Source organism: Nematostella vectensis, chromosome 2 (assembly GCF_932526225.1).
Source record: "Nematostella vectensis chromosome 2, jaNemVect1.1, whole genome shotgun sequence".
Taxonomy (NCBI): domain Eukaryota; kingdom Metazoa; phylum Cnidaria; class Anthozoa; order Actiniaria; family Edwardsiidae; genus Nematostella; species Nematostella vectensis.
The window spans coordinates 7,621,633-7,635,330 of NC_064035.1; the positions used below are offsets into that span (position 1 = coordinate 7,621,633).

The window sequence follows — 13,698 nt, forward strand, 5'->3', positions numbered from 1 at the left end:
GCTAGCCCGAACTGTTGGCGAACACTCCACGACTGTCGATTGTTCAGTCATCGTGACACAGCAGGCTGCATGAGCGAAAGCCGGCAAATGGCGTAAAACATGGCAAGGGAACAGGAGGCCATTCAAACATCATATGCCGCCTTCTTCTTACTCTTACCTTTCCCATATCTCCGCTATGAATCGATCAGAGGTTCTAGGGGCCTTTAACAAATGGAAGTGGCCGGTAGCTGGTGTAGCGGCAGCATTTGTAGGGTCACTGTACTCGCTCGGTTTTACTCAAACGTTTCATCTTTACGCCGCTGGTGACGGTCACAATGGCAAAGACGTCTCGGGATCCTTTGGAGTGAGAGGGCTGTTAAAAAAACTGATTCACGACTTTCTTCAGAATGGTCAAGGACCAGACAAACCACCACTCAGCCCAAGCGAGGCGAGTCGAATCATCCGGAGAAATGAACGCAGGGTTGATGTCAACGTGGGAAATGTCTTGTACTACGATTCAAATATTCTCCCATCTAATGAGCCAACTGAAGATCGGAACGCTGAATGCGAAATGCTCTCGAGTAATGGTACTTTATTTAGTGTAATCGATGGGCACGGTGGCTATCATTGCGCTGAAGCAGTGAAAAAGCGCCTACCCTTGTATGTTGCACTCGCTTTACTAAAGGAGACAGATCTTACGCAATTTGAAAAAGAAATTGTTGAGGATCTGCTCATTTCACGATTTTCCGATAAAAGTGGACCAAAGACGTCGGTAGCAAATGATAGTAGTTCTGATAACGATCTATCAAAGAAACAAGACGTCTTTCACACTGGTCCAAAATATATGGTTCAAGCCTTACAGGCCAGACTGGAAAATGGTTGCCGTCTTAGTATGGATGAAGCTTTGAGCTTTGCTTTCACCCACCTTGACGATGATATTGTGACTGAGGCTATCCCTGTTAAGGTTCTAGATGATTCTTTTCTTGCTGGAGCAAGTGGTGCCTGCACAATTGCAGCCTACATAGAGGGAGATCAGTTGCTTGTTGCCAATGCAGGTAAGCTTTAGGGATCTTACATACAGTGGGGTGTGGGTGTGGGTGTGGGTGTGTTGTGGTTTCAAATGTGGCACGGTTTGAATTTTTTTCAAACTGGTTTGAATTTTTCAAACTAGCTCATTTTTGGATACCTAGCATTCTAAAAGGGATTTCATTTTTGGGGAGTCGTTAATAAAACAGGGGCTTGGATTTTTTGGGGGGGGAGGGGTAACTAAAGAACAGATAAAAGATTATCCCCTTTTCTTCCCAATCCCACTTTCTTCCATCCTTTCTATTTGCTTACCCCACACCACCCTATCCTTACCCCCTCCTTATCCCTATCCCTACCCCCTCCATAATCACTATCCATACCCCCCTACAACTTTATATTTATTTTATTTTATTTTTCTAAATAAACCTTACCTTCACAAGGATTTGAACCACTGACCTTTAGATTGAAACTCAAATGCATTACCAACTGCGCTATCGTAGATTTCGTTGGTGAAATTGTTTGCACATCATTTTTACGTCGGCAATGTATTATAATTTATGCGCAAATGACATTAAAATTCACGCATGCGCATCGTAGATGATACGCTACTTAGCAATATGGCCGACTGTGTAGACAGCCAGGAATTCTTGAAGCAAATAGATACTATAAAAGAGCAAGCAAAGACTCAGAAATCTGGCATCAATGTTTTCATCACTGACGAGTTCTATTCTAAAGCTCAAGACTATCTTAAAGAAAAAGCAAAAGGCAACGAACGTAGAATAAGCAATCAAATGACGAAGACCCAAATCGAAGCTCTAAAAGGAAAGAAATGGACCCTAAATGCCAAAAACAAAGTAGTTTCAAGTGAAGGAAAGCCAGTTCATCTGTCATTTGCACACCAAAGAGTGGCTCACAGAGGACGACAAAAAACTGAAAAATGGATCCAAGATAACTTTGCAGAAGTCACACAGAAAGTGATCAATGTGTTCGTACAGTTGTGCAAATATCACGCCGAACAAAAACCCATAACAAGTCGTGTTAAAGAGGTTACTAAACCATTTCAAGCCCCAACATTCCTCTCTTTTATCGAGTTAGATCTAATGGATTTCCGTAACACGCCGTGCAAATGCAGTAAGCGCCTTCAATGGGTGCTAAACATTATCGATCACCATTCAAAGTACGTAACTTGTTGGCCATTGAAGGGAAAGAATGCAGTTGAAGTCTTACAAGGTCTTAAAAACTACTGCTACTCATTTGGTTTTCCAAAGAAAATAGTTTGTGACAACGGTACTGAGTTTTCGAATGCCATGCTGAATTCCTTCTGTGAAGAAAACACCTTAAAAATTTGCCATGGATCTCCAAGGACACCAACTACTCAAGGCCTTGTAGAGAGAAGCAACTGCACATGGAAGGAGGACATGCGAGCAATACTAATCTCAAAGCAAAAAAGTGTTGGTGAATGGTGCAAAGCAACAATGGAAGCCTCATATACTATGAACATAACGTATCATAGAGCTATTAAATGTTCACCGTACCAAGCTGTCTTTGGGTTTAAAGCCCACCGTGAGGTCATCAGAATTGAACAAGATGGACAAGAGGTTCAAGAAGAACAACTAGAAGACAACCCAACAGTACCACTTGAACAAGAAGAACAACTAGAAGACAACCCAACAGTACCACTTGAACAGGAAGAACAACTAGAAGACAACCCAACAGTACCACTTGAAGAACATATTGACAATGAGGGAAGGAAATGTAAGCGTAAAAAAATCTGTGAATCACAGAAAACATATAATGAAAAAATGAAAAAACCAACACAGAAAGCAAAGAAATTCAAATTTAATGTATATGACATTGTTGCTATTCAAATACATAAGTCTGACAAAGTCAGTAAATTACATCCTAATATGCTCATTGGCAAAATTACAGAGATTGATTCTACAAGTAATTATGTAAAAGTGGTAACACAGTTTGGTATCATTAAAGGGCTTATTGCCCCAACAAGACTAAATTCTTGTACTGCAACAAATGTTGCATTTGATTATGATCACGAGGTATCATTCACATATGCATGTAAACAATGTCAATCATAACTGTCAATAAACTGCCTTCTGGTTAAAACACTCATCACTTTTTTAACCAACTACCTAACAATATACTGTAGTTAGAATATAACCTAACCATATATACCCAACCTTGTCCCAAAACCTAACCCCAAGGTACTATGAATATAAAGCCGTATCCAACCTTGTCCCTAAACCTAACCCCAAGGTACTATGAATATAAAACCGTATCCAACCTTGTCCCTAAACCTAACCCCAAGGTACTATGAATATAAAGCCATACCCAACCTTGTCCCTAAACCTAACCCTAAGGTACTATGAATTGTTAAAACTGGTATGAAATTTTTCAAACCAGTTTGAAAAATTCAAACCAGTTTTAACAATTTCAAACCAAGAAGCATTTCAAACCACAACAGGTGCAGTGTGTTTTTGCTCAATTCCCTTGGTCATCATATAGTAGATCACTTTTTATTGGAAGATAGTATAATGCCCGTCCCCAAATCCCAGGTAACACCTTTTCGGTACAGTACAGCAAAGAGCCTAGATCTAACAAGAAATAAGAGTTGATGAAATTTCCAAAATTTTTGTCCATATGATTGTATACAATAGGATATTCTTAGCAACTGTTATTCTCTTTGAACATGTTTGATGGATAAATGGGTATTTCTGTCAGCTGTTTCTAAAAATATCCTCATGTTCAACAGAAGATGAGCTTGATTATTCATGAAGGGAGACACAAGTAGCACAAGCTTATGAAAAAAAGCAAACACCCTCTCGTTGACTACCAAAGACTGTTTGATCACAACCATGTGATAGCCAGATAGAGTGGAACTCTCATATCCATTTGATCAAGCACATTATTTTTGGGTGTGAAAAATTTGAAAAAAAGAGTAATTGAAAATGCAAGCTACAGTATTAGCAACATATTATAACTATATAACTTTTGTATTGAGACAGTTCTGCCTACAGTAAAAAGAATAAAAAAAGGATGAAAAAAACCCTTAAGACACCCCCCCCCCCCCCCCTCCAAGGGGCACTGCCAATTTCACTTTCCCTTCTGCCGATTTCAGGAGAACTTCTTTAGAAATTTCTGTGAATAACTATTCCACCAAAATTATGAATATAGATAAAGTTTTCAGACCCTCTTTTACTGAGAGGCCATACTGAAATTATGCTAGTATAGTATATACAGAAATCCTGTTCATCTGAAAATACGTATAACTGTAATTGATTTTCAATTTTCTTTTAATTATAGGAGATTGCCGTGCTGTGCTTGGTAGTGTTAATGGCGATGGAAGTTGGGTCGCTACTCCGTTATCTGCTGATCAAACAGCCAATAGTAGAGAGGAATTTCAGAGAGTGTGGTCACAACACCCTGGAGAAGAAGCAACTGTTATCAAGAATGGTCGTCTTCTTGGTCAGCTCCAACCCTTGCGTGCATTTGGGGACATACAGTACAAGTGGGACAGAGTAACACACAACCATATTCTTACACAAGTCTATGGAGGCCCTATTGTGCCGCCTCATGTTTACAAGTCACCACCCTACCTTACTGCAGAACCTGTTGTCACCAAAAGGCAACTGAGGTCAAAGGATAGATTCCTTATCCTGGCAACAGATGGATTGTGGGATTCAATGTCCAGTGATAAGGCTGTTGAGCTTGTAGGGCAGTTTGTAAATGGCGCAGGTAGAAAGAGTGATGTGCTTGAACATAACGCAGCAAGTCATCTCATTCGGCATGCAATTGGTGGGAATGATCACCACTTTGTTGCCCAGATGTTGCTGGTGCCAGATCAGTATCGGCGTATGTGGAGAGATGATATCACTGTTACTGTTGTGTTCTTCAATTCGGAGGAGGTCAAGATATCCAGTCAGCTTTAAGATCTAAGGTTATTTTGATTAATCTACAAACTTAATCACTTCCTCCACTGTAATTTTGCTCCCTGGAGATACTGTACCAACTACACAGGCATCAGAATAAAAGCTGACACAAATACTCTGTTTTGTCTCCTGTCACCGAGAATAAATACGAAGTGGTGTTGGTAATTATTAAGAACTCATTTCATGGTTCTTCAAGGGATTAATCTGTATACAATAAAGCCCTGAAAATAGTATTACTTTTGTACAATTTTGTACACTTTTATCTGCAAGTGTTAAGCATTGCAATGGATCACAGAAAATCCATGAAGACACTGATTCATGCATCATATTTAATGAAAAGGGCTTATGTTATATCATTGGAAAGCTTACAAGTTTATCAGGGTTGCTGGATTGGTTTTAAAGCCCATTTTTTTTAAGTTTATTGGTATAAAAATTTATGCACAAGGTTGAAGGAAAGATATTGGCTCAAAACAAGCACTTTATTAAGAAATAAGCCATTCTTGAGAAAAAAACAGAACAGAATTCTTTTTCATTTAGTAAGCTTTCCAATAATTTGACATAAGATTTGTCTTTTTCCTTGAATCTAGATCTTCCACAGTTTCACACAGGCTCAAAGCACCTACATGATTCTAAACAATTCATTTTACAGATAAATAAACTTAGTAATGTATACAGTAACGAAAAGATTGCATAAGTGAAAGAGCTTGTGCAAGTTCATTTTAATATCAAGTGGCTAACTTGGTTGGTTCTACTTCAAGGTTTATCAAATAGCTAAACTGATTTGAAGATGACAAAAACAACACTTGCAAAGTCAATTATGAGTTACATAAAGTACTGTGTCAATTGACTGGGGCATGGAAGCTCAGACCCACTCCTATATGCTCCCAGCCCTCGCTCTCCCCCTCCTTTAGATTCCCGCCTCTGCTACAGGTCTGATAATAAAAGTCCCCATGATGGATAAGCTTGCATTTTAAATTTCAGGCATTGTCTTGGGGGTCATCCTTGAAAGGACAAAGGTGGGTTCTATTCAGATCTCGAGTGGGTTTATAAAAAAGTAACTGACATTGAGATTTAATTATATCTTGTTTACTTTACCAAAAAAGTAAACTTTGCCTTTTAATAATAAAAAAAAACTTTATTCATCTTTGCCTGACTAAAAAAATCATAACAAAACTTTTCTGTTCATTTTTCTCCTTCCCCTCCCCCATTGCAAGCCGCTGCGCGTGTCTCGTGATTGGCTAAATCCGGTGACGTGCCGATTTCAACCAATCGACGGAAATCCAGCCAGAGTAGAGTTACAGAGAGCTTGGGAAATATGGCGAAGTAATGGCGTTTTCCGCCCAGCCGGACCATGGGCAAACGGGTAGCAAGGAAGAAATATTCGCCGGAATTGGAAAACCCATACCTAAAGGAAAGATAAAGGTATTCCTTGAGCCTTTCGTAAGATCGAAACTGCTGTTGTTAGAGGAGTTTTGATCCTCTATCGTTGCAGTTCATCAAGAGAAGTTGCTTTTACTTGGGTTTACATCTTTCCGGATTTTGCCTGCTTTACCCTTGGATAACTCGTAAAAATACTATCTGTATGTCCATACAAGTAACTTTGCTAACACAGGCTTGTTTATTTCCCATTTGAACCACAGTTTGTCCCAAACCCCGCAGCCAAACCGTTTATACCGAGTTGTAACTTGGATGTGACCGAGTCTAACAGGACTTCTAGTAACTATAGGGGGCAAGGTTCGCATCCACAGGTAAAGATATATAAAGAAATATCACTTTTCGTCCAGTAATACTTCTATTCTATTAGCAAAACTACAATTCAGATATATAGCATAGCCATGTAAAGTTTAGTTAAGAACTATCGTACGAGTTGATGTTGTGGGAACGTTTTGAAATCATCCTCGGGTTCCTAACCGATTGTCAAGATCAAAGATTGCATGACGCTATGCTACTAGCTAGCAATCACGATAATTTTTGTATTTCTCTGGACAACATTTGTTAAACGACTCGAATAATTCATATGCATGAAAAGACACACTAATTATTCGACAACCTTTTCCAGGTTGAATAAACCATAACAAATTTCAATGTTAATTTGTGACACCTAAAAACCTGCATTTTTTTCTCTGAATGATTTCGTAATTGCATGTTTTGATTGAAAAAAAAATAGTATATTTTAACGTAAAATTTATATTAAAAAAATAGAATAAAAGCTCAAAATTTTAGTTTTTTTGTGTACCATGTTATTACCCAAGAAAATGAAGGGTTTTTAACCCATAGGCCAGTCTTATATTTGTACGGATACATTTAGGTCGTCATAATTATAACCGTAATATATTATACTCTTTATATTGTTTCGACACTATTATATCTCTTTTTTGTTCCTCGGTTTTATTGGTTTTTATTCAGAATATATAATTTCATTAAAATGTAAATACAACTGTAAAACAAACAAGAACAATTCATACGGCATCTTGTGAAATCTTTAGTGTTATACAAAATAGTATATATTAACAAATCCTTTTTTTACTTTACATAGTCTTCTTTTTAGGCTAGATGATGTTTTCCTTTTTGCTTTGAATTAGTTATTTTAAATTGTAGGATAATCTATATAGAATAAAAACTTTTCTTCAAAATGTTTGTCCTATTTGTTTAACAAACATAAGAAAATTATTTTGATGTAGGGTGTAGAGAGAGGGCAGTCAAAGGAAATTGATGCTTTGTGCTGGATAGATAGAACAAGAATATGAAGATGAAATTCTCTGAGCCTTCTAATATCTACTATATGGTTTACTTAGTTTCTAATAGTAGATGTTGCCATGGTGATGTGATTGTCTTACAGCATCTTATACATAAATATGAAGATTTTATAACAATAATCTGAGAAATAATCATTTTTTTTAACTTACAGCTGAATCCTGATAAAATATTATAGGATTGTATGGTATAGTGGGACAATTTTTGTTTTTAAATACTGAGACTCAGAGTGTGTGGCATCACACGAGTCTCAGTGTCAATGTTGGGAATTCATTTAGAAGGTCTATAAGTAGAAGGCCTTATGTTTGAGCAACAGACAAACATTTTTACCTAATGCATTCTTCAGGGGCATCTTAGTTGAGAAATATGTTTTTTGATACGCTAAAAAGGAGTCTAGATAAATATTTAGAAAAGTAGAGAAGGATGTTGAGTGCTATTGAAGCTGCAATGAAACTATGGTTGCATGTCTATGATTTGCAACTTCTCTTGAATTTCTCAATGTGGCTCTTAGATTATTATCCAGACTGCAAATGGAATTTTCATTGATATTGCCCATGATTTGAACATTTCCTCATAAACAGTACGGTAGATGGGGTATTACTAATATGTCTGCAATTTCTCTGAGGTCCCAACATGGCGGACTTATCCAAAATGTAGCTTTAAATAAGAGCTCATCACTCTGAGCATATAGAGAGGTTTTTAGTCAGTACAAATATTAAGATTGATCCATGACTGCTGTTTTAGCTTCAAACAAATGATTCCAGCACTTGTTGCATGCCTGCGTGTGTGCTTGGTTGGTGGCGAGATAAGTCCAATGAGAAAGTGAGCTGTCACTCATCAGTCATGTCTCATACCAACATCACAACATTGGCCGTAACTAGGCAGGTTTTCAAACAATGGAATCGAGCATTGTTTCACTCCCTTCCTATTTTATATAGAACGTAAATATGAAGTTCGGAGAGGGCTTGGAAAACAATGATCACTAGGGTTTTTAGACAAGAGAGAGATAGAAGTATAACAAGAGGCAACTAAAAAGGGATTTCGCTGTCTCGAGAAGCAGGAGACATTTTGGGTTACCGTTAACGTAAATATTTTATTCATTGAGTTCAATATTCAACACAAATTGTGGATGCATTTTTGTTTATTTCATCAAAAAATCGCTGACAAAGTATCCTAATTCCCGTGGAATCCATTTAGAATAGAATTTTAAAAAAGCTGTTCTCACTTGCCAGTGAGACAGCACAAAATGCACCATGTGTCAAAACTGAAAAGACTTTGAGCTAAACTTCTTATTCAGCAACACCCCAAAACTTGTAAACAATTTACACATTTTAAAGTTTGATTCAAGCCAAAGATTAAAATTGCTGTGAGCCAGGTGACTAAAAGTTACCATTTTGCCTCCTAGGTCCGCTATGCCAATGGAGACAGAGCTGAGATCTTATCAAACCAGATGCGATTTTCATCATCATTGCCACTGTATAGAAACAGCGACAATTGCATCATTGACAGTCCTCTTCTTCTTCAACACCCTATGACGAATGGGATCTCAAGTGATGATACTGATACACCAACCACCCCTCAGCCCAGCAAACACATTGCTCTACATCTGCTCTCCAAAGTCCTGGATGATGAAACCATTTTTAACTTCACCAGTATTGATGAGTCAGGCAGTAATATGGAGCCTTTTTCACCAGTTGCAGCCAGTTTTCCACCTGGTCAGGGGTAGGTTTACATGTTCACTTGTTTTATGTTTTATGGACATGTTTTATTGCAGGCTCACTTGAGTAGTGCACAGGACATCTTTCATTAGATCAGACACTGACAGATGTCCAAGTGTGATATATGTCACACAACAATATGCACAACAAGAATAATTCCTCAACCAAAACCGATATCACAATCCTGTCTGATTTTGATTGTTTAGTTTCAGTTTAAGATTTAGTTTATAATAAAAATTGAAGGAGGTGAGAAGGAGGTCTGCAGAAATTGTATAAGAACATGTACATTATATGGAAACTCACAGTGTGATAGTGTGCAATCCTGTGCAATTTAAATGTGTTTGTTTGCAATCACGATTTCAAATTAGCTGCAATGTACCATTAATGCTGTACCATTCTGTTTCAGATACATACATGCATGTATCCAAAAACCTTACCATTGTATTGCAGATTTGATGGAACAGCTCACTCATGGCCCATAGCTTCTCATCCAACCTACCCCCACCCTGTGACCGTGGACAACATACCTGGCATCACCACAGACTTTGGATCATTTCCTGGACAAAACATCTGGTCAAATGAATCAAACAATAACAACACCCCACCTATATCACCCTCATTACAAGATCCTGCTAGCTCCTTACCCAAGAGACCCATTCGCCCTACATCACTGCCAACATACGAACGTCAGTCTCCCATGATTAATGGTTATCTGGATGACCAGTCACCATACCCTTCCCCTAACGGACAGTCGTACGGGTCATCAAATGCTTCACCACACCAGTCATTCCTGCCCATCCAGGACCATTACACCAATGGCCGAAGCCAGCAATCCTGCGAATCTGGATACTACAGTAACTCTAACAATGGATCCTGCTATGGTGTCCCTGTTTCTCCATCGTCTGGGGTGGGTTACGTGCCATCACCCCCAGAACCTTCTCATGCATTCATACTGCCCCTGTCTGGCCCAGGCAGCCAGTTCAGCTCACCCAGCATGTCACCATCGTCACCACCTCTTTCTCATATTGGGAAAGGGCTCCTTGCCGGTCCTGACACAGAATACACAGGCAGCCCAGTTCAGTCCAATAGGGACAAGTGCTTCCCCTCTCCGAGTCACAGGCGGGAGAATGGGTTCACAAGTCAGGGGTTTCTACAACGCAAAAGTCCCCTGATGAGTGAGCTGCACGTTGGGTTGGACAAGTGCTGTGAGCTGTTGAGATTGCTGGAGAAAGAACGAAGAAGAGTAAGTGTGCCTGTTGAGGGAAAACTAATTGCATGAAATGTGCCTCTTGGAATTCTCAAAATGCCATAATTAACGTGGCATTAATTGACGAAAACTGAGAAAACGAAAACTGTTTTTTTATAGTGGCGCCGACAAACGTGCGCCATATTAGTGATGCATATTAGTCCAAACTAATTTAATCCCGTTGTACTGTTCACAGACCGAGGCTGAGGTGTCCCATTTATGGTCGGGCCGACGCCTCTCGAACTCTAGTAGTAGTTCAAGTCTACGGTTACCACCCAACGCATCTCGCGTAGACAAGGTCATAGTGGACCAGCTAAGAGAACATTCAAAGGTAATTCTTTGCGCAGCAGTCCCCCGCCCCGCCCCAGTTCTGACGCTCGTGCCAAAGCTATCATCCTAGCATGCTAATTGGCTTACCTTTGGCATCCTAGCAAAATATCTATTACAAAATGGCACCATTTCCATCAGTTGGTTCGGAGAACGTTTTCCGTATTTTCGATTGAATTCAGTAAACCATTATGATTTATTTTGTTGTTATTTCGTAATTTCTTCACATAATTTGCCTTTAGATATTAAATGGTATATAAATATATAAATGGTAATATAAAAGCTCTGGCTGACAAGGCCTTTTTAGGGAGCATTGTTTTGGTTGTTAAGGTGTGGGTGGTCTGCTATCGCTTCCTTTATATAATTTTCATTCAGTACATTTTGAGGGTCTTCAAATCAATTGTGATGTTATGAGTTTTACGCCTTAATTAGAATATAAATGTATCATCAGGTTGAAACACTCGTGAGTAGAATTGAGCGAATTCGCCACTCACCTCTGCATATTAGTATCAGCGAGGCAGTCGACCAATGGCACCAGAGTATCTGCGAAGTGCGGGCGAGGAGACAGGACGAGATCAGTAGCGGTGCAGGGCGCAGCAGGCTGTGTTCTCACCCTAGATACCAGTCCGATACTGCTGGTAAGCTTACACGAAGTACTGCGTTGATAGCTATTATCATGGCCATGTTAGCTGCAATCTTGGCTATTTACCTGACTCTAGCTACTGTACAGAAGTCTAATTCAGTATGCAAGATATCTGTGAATTACAAATAAGCTAAGCCAATTCGTTCTTTTTTTATTGTTTTATCTTCATTTGCATGTATTTACATTTGGAACGGCACATGAAAAGAACGGCGTTTAAACTAGGCATCGGAAATTCACCCATATGAGCTATTTGCGAGACTGCATTTACAATGGTGACGACCTGTAAAAGCCACGCCATTATCATTACACAACACAAGAAATATCGAGCCCATAGTTGACAGGCCTCAATCTCAATTGCGCATCTCAGATCTTGTCAGCACAAGTTTTGCGCTTATCGATCCATCATCATAACAGCGTGACTCACTTAGCACGAACCGGATAAATAATTGGTAAAAAGCGCTAACACAGATGGCACACAGACTATTCGAGGCACAAAGTAAACCACACAAAACACCTCGCATGCATCAATGTGTTTTTTTTTTTTTTTTTTGTTCTACGAGGCTATGATACTGAACATAACATTACTGTGGTATTGTTCCAGATTTGCAGGCTTTGGTTCAGTCTGTTAAGGAGCTGTGTAATCAGACTCGCCTAGTGCGTACCACAGTCTGGTGTGCGGCGCAGCTTGTGTCAGCAGACTCACTTCCACCGGCACGTCATGACAGCTTCACGGAGTCTGACACTAGTACGGCGTCCATGCCTGACGCGCCTCAGTCTCTAGAAGGCACCGGGGAGGTTTCTTGATAGTGGTGGAGAATGCGGTCAACAAAAATTACCTTCGCTGGGGGAATGAGCCGGCGCAGATAAAAGCGGATAGTCAATCTGAGAAAAAAATCAGTGGGGAAATTGAGCGCAGAATTTGCACTAATGCACTGCCACGGGATTGTGACTATTGTTAGACATCAGCAGAGTATATAGAAATTACCACAAACGTTAAATTGGCGTGCATCAAAAGCATTCATGAAGAGGCGCATCTTGACTGCCGAATGTTTCAATATTACTACCCTTGAAGCCCACTACACGCTCATTTTTTAAAAAACTCTTGACATGAGAATTACACATTATGCAGGTTTGACCAGCTACTTTGGGATATCATCATCTGGCATAATACATGAATAGGATTTCCCTTGTGAAGCAAGCATGAAGCAAGAGTTATCGTTTTTGTCAATTTGCCTACGTCAGCTACCATATTCTAATCAAGCAATGGAGCCAGCAAACAGGGATGCTTTACGACTAATTTCTTCTTCGAAATGCATACCTGAGCTCGCTATTTATGTGTGATTATTTAACAGGGTGGTAAACTTGTATATTGCCGGGGGCTTTGGAGTGCGATTGATAGCTAGATGGCTAAATGTCTTAACAGATAAAGGCTGAACACTAAATACAGAAACAATAACAGAACAATGCAACCAAAGAATGTTTGGAAGCATTAACTGCAAGCTGCATTGCAGTCATTCGAATCACTGACATTTCTCGGTCGGGTTTCTAATTCCACCATTCTTTAAAGAAGACAATGAAATACAGGTCACGGGTTTTAATCAAATGGCAATGAGATATTATGTGAGAAATAAATTTATTGATGTGAAAGTATGAAATGCGTGACTTGATTTCGCATCTACTGTAATTACTCAATCCACCAGTCTCTTGAAACGTTCCCTAATAACTAACATTCAAATGAATTTTCTTAGACAACAATCACTCAAATGTGTTTTCCTAGACAACAATCACTCGAGTGTTTTTTTCATAGACAACAATTAATCAAAGGTTTTTTTCTAGACTAATATCGCTTAAATGTTTTTTTCTTGACAATCATCACAAATGTTTTTTTCATAGACAACAATCACTCAGATTGTATTTCCTAGACAACGACCATTCATGTTTGTATTTCCTAGAACAAACATTCAATGTTTTATAAAGGTATTGAAAATACGAAGGATATTTTGGGCAACACATTCAAAGGGTATTCCTATCTATCAAAAATTCAAACAATTTCTTAGAAAA

The 13,698-nt window shown here is 39.0% G+C and overlaps 2 protein-coding genes across 2 annotated transcripts; both read left to right on the top strand.

The window, feature by feature from the left end:
- Positions 1-5,062, top strand: LOC5514369 (pyruvate dehydrogenase [acetyl-transferring]-phosphatase 2, mitochondrial). The gene is made up of 2 exons (XM_001634517.3): positions 1-1,034; positions 4,324-5,062. Exons 1-2 carry the CDS (start codon positions 134-136, stop codon positions 4,947-4,949), a joined length of 1,527 nt encoding a protein of 508 aa, XP_001634567.2. The 5' UTR covers positions 1-133; the 3' UTR covers positions 4,950-5,062.
- Positions 5,063-6,209: 1,147 nt separating this feature from the next.
- Positions 6,210-13,287, top strand: LOC5514368. The gene is made up of 7 exons (XM_001634516.3): positions 6,210-6,371; positions 6,590-6,697; positions 9,109-9,425; positions 9,872-10,664; positions 10,864-10,998; positions 11,446-11,632; positions 12,239-13,287. The coding sequence occupies exons 1-7, from the start codon at positions 6,276-6,278 to the stop codon at positions 12,439-12,441; spliced, it is 1,839 nt and encodes a 612-aa protein (XP_001634566.2). The 5' UTR covers positions 6,210-6,275; the 3' UTR covers positions 12,442-13,287.
- The last annotated feature ends 411 nt before the right edge of the window (positions 13,288-13,698 follow it).

Coding starts and splice junctions, on each gene's coding strand:
- LOC5514368 (XM_001634516.3), top strand. CDS start 6,276: ATGGCGTTTTCCGCCCAGCCGGACCATGGGCAAACGGGTAGCAAGGAA. Junction 10,665..10,863: donor TGGAGAAAGAACGAAGAAGA/GTAAGTGTGCCT, acceptor TACTGTTCACAG/ACCGAGGCTGAGGTGTCCCA. Junction 11,633..12,238: donor ATACCAGTCCGATACTGCTG/GTAAGCTTACAC, acceptor GTATTGTTCCAG/ATTTGCAGGCTTTGGTTCAG.
- LOC5514369 (XM_001634517.3), top strand. CDS start 134: ATGCCGCCTTCTTCTTACTCTTACCTTTCCCATATCTCCGCTATGAAT. Junction 1,035..4,323: donor GTTGCTTGTTGCCAATGCAG/GTAAGCTTTAGG, acceptor TTTTAATTATAG/GAGATTGCCGTGCTGTGCTT.